The sequence below is a fragment of the Mytilus californianus genome, unplaced genomic scaffold (assembly GCF_021869535.1).
Source record: "Mytilus californianus isolate M0D057914Y unplaced genomic scaffold, xbMytCali1.0.p SCAF_5, whole genome shotgun sequence".
Taxonomy (NCBI): domain Eukaryota; kingdom Metazoa; phylum Mollusca; class Bivalvia; order Mytilida; family Mytilidae; genus Mytilus; species Mytilus californianus.
The window spans coordinates 111,921,397-111,940,090 of record NW_026262701.1 but is presented as its reverse complement, the minus strand read 5'-3'; the positions used below and the strand labels follow the sequence as shown (position 1 = coordinate 111,940,090).

At 32.1% G+C, this 18,694-nt stretch overlaps 1 protein-coding gene across 5 annotated transcripts in view; it reads right to left on the bottom strand.

The window, feature by feature from the left end:
• The window catches only part of LOC127700656 (dopamine D2-like receptor), a 218,537-nt gene that overhangs the window by 7,894 nt on the left and 191,949 nt on the right, over window positions 1–18,694 (bottom strand). For all 5 annotated transcript variants that reach the window (XM_052204221.1, XM_052204220.1, XM_052204222.1 and 2 more), the window contains 2 exons: window positions 14,909–15,513; window positions 632–741 (listed from right to left, as the gene is read on the bottom strand). In XM_052204221.1, the coding sequence (XP_052060181.1) occupies window positions 632–741; window positions 14,909–15,394 (596 nt within the window). In that variant the 5' untranslated portion in view covers window positions 15,395–15,513. The remainder of the gene's footprint in view (window positions 1–631; window positions 742–14,908; window positions 15,514–18,694) is intronic.

Below are 18,694 nucleotides of genomic sequence, written 5' to 3'. Positions count from 1 at the left end.
TAAATCTAGTAAAGGACACTTATAGCTGATAATATTAGATTTGTTTAAAGTAAGTTGCTGTGGGTAAATTTCGGCAGTATATTTAGAGAAGTCTTGACTATTTAACGAAAAAATATCATCAAGGTAACGGTAAGTGTTGTTGAATTTATCAATTAAATGGAATTTAGACGGGTCTTTACTGAGTTTTAGCATAAACTGTGATTCACAACAGTACAGGAACAAGTCTGCTATCAAAGGGGCACGATTGATGCCCATAGGAATACCTCCAATCTGTCGATAAACTGTATTGACGAAACGTACATAAATGTTGTCAAGGAGAAAATGTATGTCTGTAACCATCACATCACACCTCCAGTATGTATATCTAGCATATAACTTTGATGAGTTTTAATAAATTCCAATTTCCCAATAAATAAAGCATGTTTAGAATATTAAGCAATCAATCAGTCAAACTCCAACAGATTATTGTAAAAACGTCATTAGCTGTCCGGAAAAAGCATGACTTCCAAAATATAAGTTTCTATAGATGTCAGACCATAACTGTTTATAACTGGATAGAAATAAACATTTAGTTTTTGAATTTAGAAATAAAATCAATGAATTTGAAAATAAAATTAATGTTTATACTAACCTATCTACACTAATGGCCGTTAAATTTAATATAGAAGCTGTACACGCCATGACGTCAGACGCCACCCATGCATCACATAACGCATCACTTAGTAACCATGACTGTACAACCTACAACATAAAACTGGAGATGTATTTAATACGTCACAGGAAGTTTACTAATCGCAGAGCAATAATTTAATAACTGGATGTTCTGGTTGAGCTTTGTTTTATGTTAACCTTTTTACTTCGCTATGGACATATATGTCCCTTTTTGACAGAATGCGATAGGTATACATGTATCCCTTGTTAGAAGATGCCAAGAAATGTTTTCCAAACACATTAAATAATAAATACAAACTTGTTTTACCTGAAGGCTACTTATAATATATATTTTAGGATCCCTTAGATTCATACGAATAACGATATATCGTCATAATGACAGATACGACGTAAATATATACAGTTGGACGACGTTTCCTAAAATTCTTCACACAACCGGGTACGCTTTCATTTGAAAAGCGTCGCCGGTCAAAAGGTCAAGATAGTCTACATTAGGCTGTGTAGGACATTTAAATATTCAACTGCCACGGAATGGTATGTTACTTCGGAAGTCCTTGTTAGCGGAGATTCACGCTCTTTACACATTACCAAGAACTTTTGCAGTTTTTTTTTTTATTATCGAGAATTTCCGTTCTTGTCATCTCTTTATATGTATTAGTCTCATTTACGAAGTTTTGTAGTGATGGTAATTCAATTTATTCAAATCATTTCCGGACTGAAGACTATTTAGAACTTAATATACATGCATTGCACATACCATTGTCTATTACATATTTTAAGTTGACCAATAGATATATTTTGTTTTGTCTGTGGTATAATTGCTGCCTCGTAGCAGTTATACTCCAAATAGCTCTGATCGATATGAACATTATACACCATATTATGTCGAATTTTCCAGCTTTAATCCGAGGAATTAGGCATAGTTATGGCTGACGTTTTATATTCCTAGACCTATACATGTATGAGTATCTTAAGTTATATGAAGACATTAAAACTCACACTTGAGTACACAAACAAACAAGATTGAAATGATAAACTGAAATTACTAATAGTATTTTTGAAATGATGTTAAATTTGAAAATATTGTGTTTCCTTGTATGTGACAAACGAAATGAAACATGCATCGCATTGATGCAATTCAATCACCTTTTTTTTCAAATATTGATGTGATGTTCTTGTATACTTTGACGTAAAATCTCTTTTTAATGACAGAGAAAAAGGAACCCATATGATACATTTGAATTTATTAGACAATTTTATAGAATATTTCTTGGTTAAATGTTGATTATGATGTAATGAACGAAACCTTTAGGTAATAATGTATGACATTTGTACTTCCTTCTTCTTTCTATTGTATAATTAATGTGATATAAATAATGGATTTGCTCCTTTGTCTCTAATAATAAAACCTACAATCATCAACTCATTTGTCATAAATGTTTTGATATTTTCCTTTGATACATCTATTGAATGTCAGAATTTTATACGTGAAACATGAAGAAAATACATCTCTTATGCATTATCGTCTGCGTCTGAAATTGAAGATCTTGATAATGGAATTATATAAACATGAGATCCATAGAGGATTCCAAAGTTGAAAATTAAATCAAAAGACCAACTACAATTGCGATATCAGAGAATGATATTGATATATAGACACTTAAAGTTAGGATCATCTACTATCTATAGAAATCAATGAAAAACAATAAGAAAGAAAATACATACTGAGGGATTCATAGAAGTGTCTCTCTCAAGATAGTTGTCAATAAGTGAGATATAAAAACAAACCTTGAAATATCCCCAAAACCGTTCTTTGTCTAAAGAAATATAGGCCATCGATAAGAAATACAAAAGTAAACCTAATTGGATCACTACAATCATATTTTATCTACAGAACCTTAATGGATCGCCAGAATCATCTTTTATCTTTAGATCCTGAAAGGATCACTGGAATTATCTGTTATCCCCTAAACCCGATTCTACTGAGTGGTTCTACTATATGAAGCAAAATAATGATCTTCTATCTGCAGAACCTGAATGAATCAGTAGAAGAATTGACTGTCAACAAAACCTGGATTGATCACCCGCATCATTTTCTATCTGCAGAACCTGAATGAATCACTGGGCACATCTTCGATCTACAGTACCTGAATATATCAGCAACATATCTTTTATCAATGAAACCTAATTAGATGACATGAACCATCTTCTGTCTATGAATCCTATAAGTGTCACTGTATTAATTTTCCATCTACAGTACCTGAATATATCAGCAACATATCTTTTATCAATGAAACCTGATTACTAGATGACAAGAACCATCTTCTGTCTATGAATCCTATAAGTGTCACTGTATTCATTTTTATCTACAGAACCTGAATATATCAGCAACATATCTTTTATCAATGAAACCTGGTTAGATCACAAGAATCATCTTCTGTCTGTGAATCCTATAAGTGTCACTTTATCCATTTTTTATCTACAGAACCTGAATATATCAGCAACATATCTTTTATCAATGAAACCTGATTAGATGACATGAACCATCTTCTGTCTATGAATCCTATAAGTGGTACTGTATTCATTTTCCATCTACAGTACCTGAATATATCAGCAACATATCTTTTATCAATGAAACCTGATTAGATGACAAGAACCATCTTCTGTCTATGGAATGGATCAAACATCTTCTATATAAGGAACCTTTATGGATCACAAGAGTTGTCTTCTATCAACATAACCCGAATAGACCAGTAGAACCAACAATACTTTTTAGAATCTCAATGGACCACTAGAACTCGAATTCATTTGTAAAACCTGAATGGACCAGAATCCGAATCCATTTGCAGAACCTGAATAGACCAGTAGAACCAATATTGATTAATAAAACCTGAATCGACCCATAGAACCAATATTAATTTAACCCGCAACAATTTATAGAACCTGAATAGTTCATAAGAGTAATTTTCAAACCTAAATGGATTAGAAAAATCGTCATCGATGTACAACCTGAATGGATCAGCTGAGTCGTTTTCCATTTATAGAACTTGAATGGATCACAATAATGATCTTCTATCTACAGAAAATGAATTGATCGCTGGAATGGGTTTCAGATCCTGAATGTATCAACAAAGTCATCTTCTTTCTATATAACCTGAATGGATCACTTGAATCATTTTCTATTAATAGAGGCTGAATTGATAAGTAGAATCATCTTCAGAATCTATCTATTAAACGTGGAATGATTTCCAAAGTCATCTTCTATCTAAAGTACCTGAATGGATTACTACAAGAACCTTCTATCTACGGAACCTGAATGAATCACTTTAGTCATCTTCGATTAACAGAAATGCATGTAATCTAAATTGATACTTAATATTACCAAACTGTTTTGATTCCTTATTAAGTGAAGAGACCCCTATTCACTTAAAAACACATTTAAAACATAAAAGATATGTAGATGTGTTAGGAGTTCCTTACTGAATTAATTTACGCACACAAGGAATTCCACGGGTTAGACAAATAAATATTATATTTTCATGCCCCCTCGAAAGACTTCATTCTTAAAAAAATTCAAAGAGCATGCTAGCATTTAAAAATTTTACTCTCGAAATAAGATGGTTACAGGATAAGTATTTCAAAATGAGCATTTTAACGAGGTAAGCGATTTTCCCTAACTGATTAATATTAATAAATATGATAATAATCCCAATTGATCAGGCGGCAATCAACATGTGAAAATTATGTTTATCAAATTGTGGTTTATCAGAAATAACAATATGATCGGTTACTATAAAACAAAGAATTGAAAAACATTGTTACCGTCAATATTTTCAGAAAGTACCTGGAGTCGGAGACACTAGTACATATTGTTAAGAATACTAAATGTTCAAGGAAATCCATCTACTTGAAGAAAAGCAATACATGTCATAAAGTTAATATTTAAAAAAAAACCTTTGCTAGGACAACTTAATCCATGTACCTTACAGCAATATCAACGTCTCAAGAGGTGTTATTAAAGGAAAAATATTTTGAAAAAGAAAGATAATTAAAATCTAAGGGGGAAACCATAGACTTTATCAATAAAATATCTGGCGGAGAACACATGAAAAAAAACAGCCTTTAAATGTGTTAACAGTATTAACTAATCTCAAAAGTATAATATCAGCAACGTAATAAAATCTGAAGTTGTTATAAGGTTTTATGTTTCCAGGCAAATATGTGATATGGAATCTGATAAAGGGAAAACATCAAATTGATGTTTTATTGCTTGAAATGAGGACAAATATGGCTTTAAATAACTAATAAAACTAACTTCTATTTGATATTTCCTGAAAACAATCGTAAATGTCGTTTTTATGAACGTCCTGGCGATTTTCATTAAAATAAACAAGTTAAATATGGAAGAACTACTTAACATCTAAGCCCGTACTGTGAATAAAACACGCAATTTGACAAAGAAATGTCATGGTATGGTTCCTACTGAGGGAAACTTTGTAATAGAATTAAGCGCTCTAGTAAATCACGTTATATGGATAATTGTGAGATTAATCCCAGAGAAATGATAGCATTTTAAGTTTGTAAGTGGTAGCTACACAGCAATGATCATTCAATAATATAATCATTGATCTCCGAGCCACGACAGTATTGTTTATTGCCAGGGTGATATTACTGGACGGCAAACGGGCACTTGTTGTATCAGCAACAAACACGATACTAAATTATATCGGATATTGTTTACACTAATACAATTTCCAATATAAATATTATTGCTTCATTCCTCAATGTCTGGCAGTGATTTGATTATACATGGGTGACCGGTCAACGTAATTATAAGAATATTCAGTTAGCTGACAGACGCTCTTGTCTTTTAGAAATACAAATGCAGTTATAATGTTTTACAACACAGATTATGTCCTCTTGGGTGAGATGGTATCTTACTCTGGATTGCATATCTGATCTTTACTCTATGTTATTCAAAATAAGAAGGCAGAAGATTTCCCAACCAACAGTGGATTAAAGTAAGTAAGCTAGCGACCAAATACACTAGAATTAGACGACTTAAAGGTAAAATTTATTATACGAAGGTAATGATGAATGAAAAATACGAAGGTAATGGATACATAACAACATAATATATTGGGGAAATAAACAAAAAAATATATGTTTTTTGGGTTAATATATTTTGTTCTACATGATGCATACGACGTGTAACTATAACTCAAGATTAAAAGTAAAGGGAATTTCATTGCCAAATTATATAACATATAAAATCATGACTAAAATACAGACAATACGCCATTAACATAAAATGAAACATGCAACACCATGTAGACAATTAGACCGGGCCTTTTATAGCTTATGTAGTAGGGGTTTTGCTCATTGCTGTGGCCGTAAGGTGACCTTTAATTTCTTACATCCACGCCATTGGTTTGTCTCTGTTGGAAAGATGTCTAATTGGCAGTTATACAACATCTCCTTTTTATGCTGATAGAAGGGACATACAAGATCATGGCCGAATCAAAGAGGATAGGACTTTGGTCAATCAAAAGCTTGGCATATTGTATAAATACATGCTATTGTTTAGGACCATGTGTTGAGCTCTAGAAATGTGAGAGTCTATGTTGTTGACTTGCTGTCTTATTTTATATATACACCTAGGACAAATAAATCATTTTCTAAAAAGTGAAAATTCAAGACAATGTTCAAGGAGGAACACACTACACCGCTCCCGAAAAACGAAACATTGAACATCATACAGGGAAATTGGGTCATCTAATGGAAAGATAGAAAGAAAGGAGATATAACAAAAATAAAGGTACCGATTTTACTACATGAAGGTACATTCAAGGCCAAGACAAAATAAAGAACATTCAAGGTCAAGACAAAATAAGGAAATTTAAGGTCAAGACAAAAGAAGGAACATTCAAAACTTTGGTTATCAGAAAAGACATTCAAATATTTGGCCTAACGAATGGACAAAGAAACAACATGACCAAAACACGAGCAAGTAAGAACATGGTCAGAAACATGAGTTACATGAATACAAGACAATGGTACAAAGACTGAACAATGAACTCATCATAGATACTAAAGGAGAGAATTCCAAGCAAGAAAGAGCAATGCCAATAAAAATATAGTGTGTCCATCTGTTTAGTAGTCTGAAATATTTAAGTGTTTAAGACTTGTTTTATAAAATGTGTATATATTTGTAGGAAAAAGGCTATGTTCCTTTTTAAAAATAAGGAGATGTGGTATGATTGCCAATGAGACAACCATCCACCAAAGTTAAAATGAAGTGGATGTTAGCAATTATAAGCAACCGCACGGCCTTCAACAATGAGAAAAATCCATACCGTATAGTCGGCTATAAAAGGCCCGACATGAAAAATATGAAACAATTCAATTTCAATTAAGAAAACTAACGGGCTAATTTATAAAAAAAACAATTTACGAAAAACAAGTATGACAGACATGAACCAACGACAACCACTGAACTACAGGCTTCTGATATTCATTCATTTATAATGTGTTCAATCTCGTACTGATATTATTTCATTAGTCTCTTCAAATATTCTGTTGTCGTGTTTCAATAATATTTTGTAATAAACATCAGAAATTCCCATGTTTAGCTTTAGGTTCCGTCATTGAATATTGTTTTAGAATTACTCTGAATGCTTAAAAGAATTTCAACTAATTCATTAATGATAGAAACGAAACTCGGATCGAAGAAATTTTTATATATCCAACTGCATGCATTTCAATATTTTAAAGTAGAATTCGTTTTACCACAAACTAGTTATCTCTTATAGTAGAATACAAAACAATGGAGTGCAACGAGTGTATGTCTATCAAATAAACTGATCACGTGATACTGGTCAGTGCTTCGCTTATTGGTTTTATCTATATATATATTCTTTGAATAAAAGTCCTTGGCGCTGTCAAGTTTAAGATAAAACATTATTAACAAATATTTACAACAATCCACTCCCTTGGCTGGAGTCCGTCATAAAATATGAATCTAATTGGTGATATCCTAAAGCCATCAACCAAGCCTTACATCACTACATGATATGTCAGCAATATGTACAGGCTACTCAGATACGCTCATAAAACAACTGTAACGCCATAATTATACTTCTAAAATTAGCTATACAAGTCTTTGAAGAAAGCCTTATGAAAGGGACGAATGTGTTTCAGTATAAAGTTATATCATGGTGGCTTTTATTAAGGTTATTTTGATTTGACCTGTCATTTTGAACTAATCATTTCAGCATTTTGATTTGTCAGTTTATGCATTTTTAATGATGATTTTATTTAGGTAATATACTAATGGATTCTTTTTTTATATATTATCTGCCTCTATATATGATAAAAGAATCGACTTCCAAATATTTGCCCTTTATTGAACCATAGATGTATAAAGATTGAACTATTATTCATTAATTTGTTGGTTTCTCCTGAGACTACTATTTTAGTAGTCTCAGATTTTTCTTTAGTCATTTGATGATTACATGTACTGCGATAATTTAACATGTAATCCAATAAAACAAGCTTTTTTTGGAATCAAATTGTGCCATGGTATCAAAAATAAGGGTTAAATATAGCCGAATTAAACTATCAATAACGAAGCACATGCTATATACAGTCGGATATAACTCCTATATGGATAAAGGAATCTTTAAAATTAACTCAAAACAAAAAAACAAACCTTGTTGCTTTGGGGTGTGGGTATTTTTTATTGTTGGATAGAAAACATGTTTTTGAACTATCACGTGTTCCATTTAGATTAATGTCTGCCATGTGGTCTATTACGAATAATATGTCACGTCGTCGTTGTGATTCTTATACGCTTCTTAAGTATCAAAATCTTGTATTATTATTTTTTCGAGGTGCTCGCAAAATTATATCTCGTTCTCGTCTCATATAGAGCTTAACAGGTCACATATCAGGAACAATTAATTAAGTAGAAACGATAACAAAAAGCAGTAGAAATTGATAGATCGTTACTAAATTTAATAATGATGCAAAAGTGAATGACAATAAAGGAACTAATTTTGATATCTGTTTCAATTTTCCCACGCAAATTCTTGGATCACTCCTCATCTGTGCAGTGTGGAAAACCTCAAAGATTTATTTGCAGCAATAAACAACCTCGAATGCTAACCATCCTTCTATAACTTGTTATAAAAATGGGAATTGTGTTCGAAACCAACTAGATATAGCTAATTTAGGAAAACAAGAGATGCTAAACATGGATGACACACAAAAGAGAGACTGATGGACATTAAGTTAAACACATCTGCAGAAACACCTTAGAACTAACCGTGTGTAAAGGGGCGTGAACAAATGCATAGATATAGTAAATGTTTCCTAGAGCTTTGAGAATGATATTCTAAACGAAGATTAGTAGCCTGTTTTATCAAGCATCTCATTGGACTGATAATTTTTGAATTTGTCTGATGACGATAAATTCATATCATCAATATAAGGTTGAAAATATGTACTTTTATAATGCCAAACTATGCAATGACATTTTAGTGAAAAGACGATATACTTTATATTCAAATCTAAATATTGTGGATAATATTGTATATTCATTTTCAAGATAGTTTCTCAAAACTCTTTTTAGAGTGGCTCTTGTATGTTTTATGTCTATTTCATATTAACTAGTTACATGTTTTATAAAATTAAGAAGTGAGACTTAAATAAAGTAGTGTCTGGTCTTTGTATTTTCTGATCCTTATAAAATTGATAGTCAGGCATAGCAGTAAAAAAACACGAGTTAATTGTAAAAGAAACGTAGTTGTTGCTAGCATATTCCTATAATTTGAAAATTTACTTTATCGAGAAAACGAAAATATAAATTATATGGGCCTGTACCGAATTAAAGGACAGATCAACCTTACTTCTGCTAGATCTTAAATCCATTTAATAAACTGTATTTTTCAAATTAAATCACATCAGTAACATAACAATACAATACATGCTCTAAGTCTTAGACTAAGAGAGCTTTTGAGCCGACATACATAATAAATTATAGGCATGCATCTGAAGTAAAGAAAAGAAAATTCGAATAACGGCATTGATAAATTAGGTTTGGTGTGCTATTAATTTTGGAGATATGATTGTAGACGGTCAAAATACAATATTTTCGAAAAATGAATATTAACAAACGAAAATTATGATAATATGTCAAAAAGAAGCTATTCACAAAGTAATCGAGTCTGGTTGTATCGAAAATCCGAAGAACTTTCTTCAATAATTCATATCCTTTTAAGAAAAAACAACAATTGCCTCTATTCACGATTCCATAATAACAAAACAAATTAGGATGATTAAACGGGACAATTTATAGATACTTCAGAAGGTATTATATCATAGTGTTAAACTATACTAGACAAATACTCTCAAGTAAGTAAAGGAAACTACTCCATAGAGACTTAGTTTATGCCTCTTCGATACAATAAATCACTGGTAAATCATATAAAGTGCGTCACAACGTGCCGCGTAAGATGAAGAAGCTAGAAGAGTGGCCCGGGAAATCAAATTGCATATAAATAAATAAAGAGATTTACTTCATACTATATACACGTGTGTGTATACGTGTTAAAAATCTGATATCATCTACACATATATGTCCTAAAAAAGTTATGAGAAAAAAGACGAATTACCTGCAGCACTTTACATATTGTTTATTTGGTTGTTGTCTCATTGATGCACAAAATGTATCCCTTATTGATCCAAAAGAAATCGTGATAGAAAGCAAAGTTATCTTTTTTGAAGTGTCATATTGTGTATTGTGTTGTCACATATATAAAAATAAGGAGATGAGGTATGATTGCCAATGAGACAACTATCCACCAAAGTTCAAATGAAGTGCATGTAAGCAATTATAGGCAACCATACGGCCTTCCAACAATGAGAAAAACCCATACCGTATGGTCGGATATAAAGGGCCCGACATGGAAAATATGAAACAATTCAATTGAGAAAACTAACGGCTTAACTTATAACAAAACAATTTACGAAAAACAAATATGACAGACATGAACCAAAGACAACCACTGAACTACAGGCTCCTGACTTGGGACGGGCACATAAAGAATGTGGCGGGGTTAAACATGTTTGTGAGCGCACAACCCTCCCCCTAACCTGGGACATTTGGTTTGGTGGAGTTTTTCTATGTCCTCTAATTCGTCATTGCATAGAAAGAGCTTTATGATGCGTCTCTTTGGCTTTAAGATGATTTTGACCACGATATATAGTTACCTTTTTAACTTTTTGTCTTTGTTTTGTGTTATTCTTATTGCTTCATGCATTCTGCTGCATTTAGCTGTTTGATAAGGTTCGTGTTTTAAAAATTCAATCTTTATTCGTGTTTGTACTGTTTTGTGGACTGATGATTGTCACTTCGTCTTTTAGGGATACGTTCTTTTGTCGTGCTGTTTTCTGTGATTTATGTTTTATTTTATTTCTCCCTTCGTGTCTTGTCCCTCTTTTTTAAGACACATAAAGGAACGTCAACACAAGTATATAAAGTCACTAATATTGTTGTCTATATGAAGTAAACAGAGACATCTCGATTTACTGCTGATATTTCATAAGTGAATTAATTGATTAATTGGTTGATTCGTGTTTAACCCCACTTTCAGTACTGCTGGCTATATTGTGGAGGTCAGTTTTTATTGGTGGAGGAAGCCCGAGTGCATGGAGAGAACCACCGACCTTCGACAATGAATTAATGTAAATGTACGTGTATGAATTTACAAAAAAGATTTTGTCTTCAAAATTATAATTCAGGGTTATGTGTACTTTACGGTAATTAACTATCAAAAGCTAGTTTTGAATCGTATGAAGACTTTGAAATGAACTTTCATGTTCCGTACAAATGTTTAAAGCAATCTATTCATGATGGAGTAAAAGTGCATTTAATTCCAAAGATATATAATTTTACTACCTTGAGATGTTTTCTTAGTTTGAGTAATTAATACTTGTGTTCACTTACTTTTTCATTTCCCGCACAATTAGAACATATGTTAGACTCTTGAAAACTGAACAAATTTTTTCAAAGCAACCAAGATGTTTTGTAAATTCAGAAAAGCTATTTCAGAACATAAATTTCGTAAAACACAACTACTAATAATCGTTTTTTCTACCAGTATATTATTACAAAAACTTGAATTAATCAGAGAGTTTTTAATATGCGATTGTAATTACTATATTGATCATTGATCCGTCAAACACATAATAAGTATAATCGAAGTCAAATTATACCAGAAGCCCATATTAAAGCTGATCAAATGAAAAGTATTAAAATGTCCCGAGGCTTGGACATATGTTAATGATTGGTAGTTTTCTATTCATGAATAAGCATTTCACATTTTATTCATAATACAGGAACAAATTTATAGACAGCAGTTTACATGCTTCGACTCTATTATATCTGAAACATAAGTTTTTGACAAACTCCTACCTAAGACTTTTTCAAACGGACACTGAAGGCCTCGTCGTGACTTTGAGATGGAGCACAGCAATGAAAACATTGTTTCTTTGCTTTCGGGTTTTTTTCATGAGCGAGCGCGTGCTGATTTTGTGTCATGCATTTGGACTTATACCGTATACTTTCATATTCATTAAAAAAAGCTGTAAGATACCAAAGGGATAGTCAAACTTATATGTCGAAAACGAACTGGTACTGCAATCGCAAAAAACGAAAAACGCCCAAAAGACAAAAACAAAAGTCTAGAAAGCATCAAGACTGTGCAACATGAACCACACCAAAATATTGGGGTGATCTAAAGTGCTCAGGAAGGATAAGCAGATCCTGCTCCACATGTGACAGCCGTCGTAATACATACTCCTATATCATACGTCGATACGTAATATCAAGTAATAAGGCATTACATAATACCAGATTGGTGTTCGACTCTAATCTAACATTAAGACATCACCAAATTCGCAAACCGTCGGTCATGTTAATTTTTAACCGTAAAACCGAGAATGAGATTTTGAAATTGAAACACTTATTTCGTGATAAAGGATAGAACAGACTGTTATCGATATAAACAACACAGTCATTGAAAAATTAAACAACACAATAGAGCAACACTTAAAACTTAAGTAAGAGCAACACCAACCCCTATAAAAAATAACTAGGGTGATATCAACTGGGAGATATAAACGCCACATGCAGGCGCTGCTGGAATGTTGCTACATAGAAATGGAAAATTCACTATTGGGAATCTGAAATAATCACTTTTGTCGTAAAGTTTTGTTCTCAACCGACTCTCATTGTCAATTTCTAGATATAAGTCAAGATATGAGACAGACTTAACTGTGTCTGTTGTATCCTTTATTTCAAGTTCGATGGGACAGATGTGTTCAACATAGTCACCAAACGTTGAATTGTCCAGTCAGAGGCCATTATCTATGTAGTGGAACGTAAAATTAAAGGATAATGCAAACTTTACTTATTCTTCCTTAGAAGCTCATGTATGCAACTTGCCTCATATAAATAAAGGAATAAGTCGCAAGTATAAGGAGCACATTTGTTTCCAATGGGAATGCCGATGGTTTGTTGAAAAACACGTAACAATATATTGTCAATCAAGAAATGTCAATCAAGAAATGTCAGTTTCAGAGAATTTTTTATTTGAATCAGAGAGGTTTGATTTTTACAAAGTACGATTTATCTCTCCCTAAAACAAGATGTTTGTATCTAAGCTGGTCATTCTTTTTTATCAAACAAATAGGACCAATTTGTCTTTTAGCTTGGAATGGGGAATACTTGTTTAAAGGGTAGAAAAGTCAAAGGTTTTTATACTATTGCAAGAGGAATAAGATTTATGCACTATTACAGATTTTCAGTATCCACATCCGATTCTCACTGCACGAGAATAGTTAGTTTCACAATAACAGTCTCTAAAGCCCGGCTTTGATTGCTGTTAAAAATTCATAAATAGATTTCTTGGAATACTTTGAAAACGAAGCAATATAACGTTGTTTGTAGTGAAGGAAGATCCAGTTTTTCATCTTTGGTTGAAATTCCAAAGGAACGTAGAACAGACCTATGATTGTTCAGGATTTCATCTTTGGTAAGTGTTGAGGGGTATATGTTGAGTTTCCAAGTGAATTGTCAAAACCTAGTTCCGTAATCCCAAGTGAATTGTCAATACCTAATTCCGTTATCCCAAGTGAATTTTTATTACCCAATTCTGTTATCCCAAGTGAATTACAATACATAATTCCTTTATCCACAGTAAATTGACAAATACTAATAATAGTAAAATTCTATTACATCTTCATAAAAGGTACAGTTTATAGGCTGCAAAGGGGCAGTAGTTTTGACAGAAACATTAATAATACCCGTGTCGACGGCGAGGGCATTTAAATGTTGAAGTCAACACTACTGCTCAATGGGTAATGTATATTTACATACTAGTTTCTTAAGAAAATGTCATAAGTGTGATGTGTAAACTGTTCAAGGGACAGCAGTATTGACAGAAACATTATCAATGTTGAAGTCAACGCTACTGTCCTAAATGCAGTCTTTTATCACGATAATGCCCCAAGAAAATTAACTTTTCACTGAAGAAACCAGGAATATTTTAGACACGTGTTCTTTTGTTGAGAAAAGGTTAACAAAAACATGATAGAAATAGTTAACGACATTCCATACAAGTATAGATGTTTTGACAGCAAACAAGGCTAGTATATAAGTTGCGTTTAAAAAAAAGCGACGTAACTCTAATACCACATGTTGAAATAAACCGGGAATTCTTCCCGTCTAACTGTTCGAGTCACAAATAGAGGCCGAGACAATCCAAACACCAAAAGATACTAAAATCTTTTGCTACATATTAATTGCAATATCATTATTTCTCATTCGAATATTCTTGAATTATGATTACAACAATTGAGGGATATGTTGCCTAATTCAACATTTAGCGCTAATATCACACGAAATATATTCATCCAACCTCTTATATATAATAAATGCTATATAAAATATCGATCTGATTATGTTTCAGGAGGTTTAAATCTCTTTCCTTTGGCGAGGACATGTCAGAACCTAAACTTCTTAAGATTATGACGTCGTTTAGCTGTTCGGTTTAGGGAAAGGGGACAAATAACGTCAAAATAATAGAGCAGCAAAAATATCGCATAACAGAATGTAGGCTATCCTAGCAATAACTCGTGTGTTTGACTTTAACATAAAATCTTACAATTTTACCTCTAAGTAAACAGTTGGTGGCATTACTACTACGGCTACCATTATGTCCGCTACGGCAAGGGAACATATAAAATAATTCGTGGCTGTTTTCAATTGTCTTTCACGAACTACACTCATAACGACAAGGACGTTTCCAAACACGGTTAAAAGCGGGAAAACCAACAGTGCTAATAGCCAGTATCTATTTGCAGAAAGTGTATCTATTTCAACTGTAGAATTATGAAAATCACCGGTAGTGTTTAGTGTTACCATATCTGTCGTCAATCCTGTCGTTACTTCCGCTGTGCTGTTTGATATCCATGATGTATCATTAAACAGACACCAGGTGTCGTTGTCATCACATATGAACGGCCATAAGTCCGACATAGAAAACGTAGTTCCGATATCAGCTGTATTTTTCGTTGTGTCGGAAATACCACGCTTGACTTCATAATTTGAATTGTCGTTTGGCAAGATTGACTTATCTAGATTGGTACTTATGTTCATGGCGAGTACGGTTCTTAAACAACGGTATCTAAGGAGGTGTCCTTTGACTCACTGTTTTACGTTTGGAAGACATCTTAAACTGTGTTTATCTCTAAAACGGTGCATTCTGTAATAGTACTCTGAAAAATAATACAAAATTAGAATAAATTTGTTAACCTAAGATGATGCAAAATCTACAATCACCAGAAAATAGTAAAGCCAATCACAATCTTCCTAACTTAATAATTTGCAGACGATTTTCGATGACGGGTAAAAGTGAATGTGACTGCAAGCCAACAACATAAAAAAAACACAAAAATATCAATAGCTCAGCCTTGTTTTACGGTTTTCGAAAGACGATGGTTGTCAGTAGAGTATGTCAAGCTCTAAAAAAAGCGCTGAGTTTAGAAAATTGTAATAATTTAACGATACATGTTCTATCCTAGATCTCCTATCGATACTTAGTGACAGAACATTAAGATACATAATCAAACTATTGTTTTATACATCTAACATACTTCATAAGCCGCAGGATTCTTGTAGCTATTTAAAACTTTCAAGTATATGTATATAATATATTTAAAAAAAACTATTATCATGTTAACATATTTCACAAATTTTGAAATTGAAATTGATCAAATCTCATCAAAATTAGTTTTACATGAGAAAGCAAAGATTTAAGTTGACTATCTAAGCGTGATTTTATCAGTGGCGTCTCGTTCCACTGTTTTAGATTTAAACAGGATAACCTTTTGTAATTAGCAGCTTCTTTGAACAAAGTTAGTGTTAATATTTTAACTAGAATAGCTTATTATACCAGTAACCTATCATGTCATGAATACTAACTATGTTAAAGTAATAGGACAACATCCAGTGGGAAATATTCTTCTGTGAAAATGTACTAATTAATTCTCTCTTTGAGAATTGTGGCTTCTGGTTTAATGGACATTTTTATTTGAGTGCGTATTTCGTCACAGTTTTATGGGTTTATTAGGGACATCATTTCATTTCATTTAGTATGGTAAAAAAATACCACCATTTTAATATGATGCATCCTTGTGGTTTGTAACCATGAAAACAATGCCACATCATAGCACTTATTTATTAACTGCTATTATGCATTATATAATAATTCATTGTCTAAATTAGGAATAAGGCGAAATTGTCTGATAGCCAATGAGTAAACTATTAAACTACCAAAGACAAAAAGACAAAGATGTAAACTATATGAAACAATTATATGTACATATCTTATATACGTACATGTATAAGTTTTGTCAACAGCACAATATGCAAAAATGGATGAAAATTAGAATTAGAAGATACTGAAATTATTCAAAGCACTTTTAAGAAATTAAATGCCTTATCAAGTAATTTGTTACATGGAAATATTCTATACTCCGACTGCTCCGACGTTTTTTTTTAAATCTATTCTTGCTGGTCATTTTTTCAGTTAAAATTTTCTCTATCTGCTATAGTTTGCAAGATAATTAAAAAGCCAAAAAATATGAAATATGCTAGAAAACTACATTTTAGGGGTCTTAATTCAGAATTAAGCTGCCCGTCGATTTCTCTTAAGATTTCAAGGTATATAGATCTTGATCTGATGAACATTTTTACTCAGTAAGTTTTGTTATAACTGCTTTAACTTAAGATATATGGCAAAAACTCCGGTTTAATCTGTATATAATATATTTGCCTGTAGCGGCTGATAAAAAACAAAATGGGTATTAGTTTGACATACATCACGACTGATAAATATAAAGGATATTTGGCTTTTTGTTTCAGAAGATACTGACGCCGGAGTCAATGTGTAAGTGCTGGCATTGTCCTTGGTGACAGAATAGCTAAACAGATAAAGAAATACTACCAATTGAAAGAAGATACCAATAAGGGAATAGATAGACAACACCAATATAAACGCTACATAGAAAGCTTGAGATTAATCAACAAGTACCCCACCATAAAACATAGTTGAAATCAGAAACTATTTAAGAGTAAGCAGTTCTTCACTAGTGTCTCGTCACTTGCTTCACATGTTGGTAAAAACTAATTGATAAGCACTGTAATCTCATGTAGTTCTAAAGGAAAGCATGTATTTTGGTATTTTTATGTACATTTGTAGCTGGGCTAAAGTTTCACTAACGTACATCGCTCATATTTATGTTAAAGTTGTCATTTTATTTATTTTTTTAAAGAAACTGCGTTATTTGGTGAGAAAAAAAGTTTTGTTTTAAACTTTTTCTTGAACATTTGTGAAAGAACATGTGTCCTAATTTTGTTTTTTATGGTTTATACAAGTAAACGGCGGAAGGAGACAAGTCTATTGGACGGGAGTTATATTGTATGACCACTCATATCTATCAGAAAACAGTCATTGTGCACTTTATATAGATCCACTTTTCAGTTCAAAAAATGTGAAGATCAGTTTAAGAAGGGCACTAGGCAATATGTCCTATAATTATTATAATAAGTCGCTTGTATTGCGTAGTATTATTGAATGATTTACAAATATTATTACACCAATTACGATATTGGATAAATATCTGTTGTAGCACTCTAATATACTTCATATATAATTTACATTTAGTAAACTGCAAATTAGATCATCCATCGAGATAAACTTATATTATAATTTTTTTTCAAATTTCGATTAGTAAACCGAAGTGTTAAAAACAAATTAACTTTGCACTATATGGATATAAGACTTTTTCTTAATTAGTCCTTAGTTTTATTGACTTATCGATGTTCATTACTGGTTGAAATGAAATATTTCACGTAAATAATCGTACACAGATGTCATATTTAGACGCTTTGAAGGGTAAAGTCAACACTGCAATAAGCTCATCAATACAAAATTAACACTTTACCCTATTAGGATCTAACTACAATGGCGCACACTTGACAAACTGTTCTCTCACATTGATATTCAACATCACCGAGTTAAAAGGCATATATGTGTATTGAAAGTCATGTGTTATGGTAAAATATCATTCAATATTTTTGTTTGGCAAGTCTTGTTTTCATATAACTTAGTGTTGTTTGAAAAATATATCTTTATGCTGAGACTACTATAAGACATTGGTCAGTTAATATAGTTGTGTCAGTTCATGGTAAAGTTTTATGTGATTATATTCATGGGAGACAACGATTGAATTTCGGCACAAGATCGGGCGAATAAAATTGTGAAAATTAATAGGCATTGAAAAATATATATAACCAGAATGTGTCAGACCCTAACTCATGAAGAAATGTAATTTATGAATGTATATTAAGAGCTCAATCACTACTTTATTGTAACATAAAAATCTGTAACTTCCC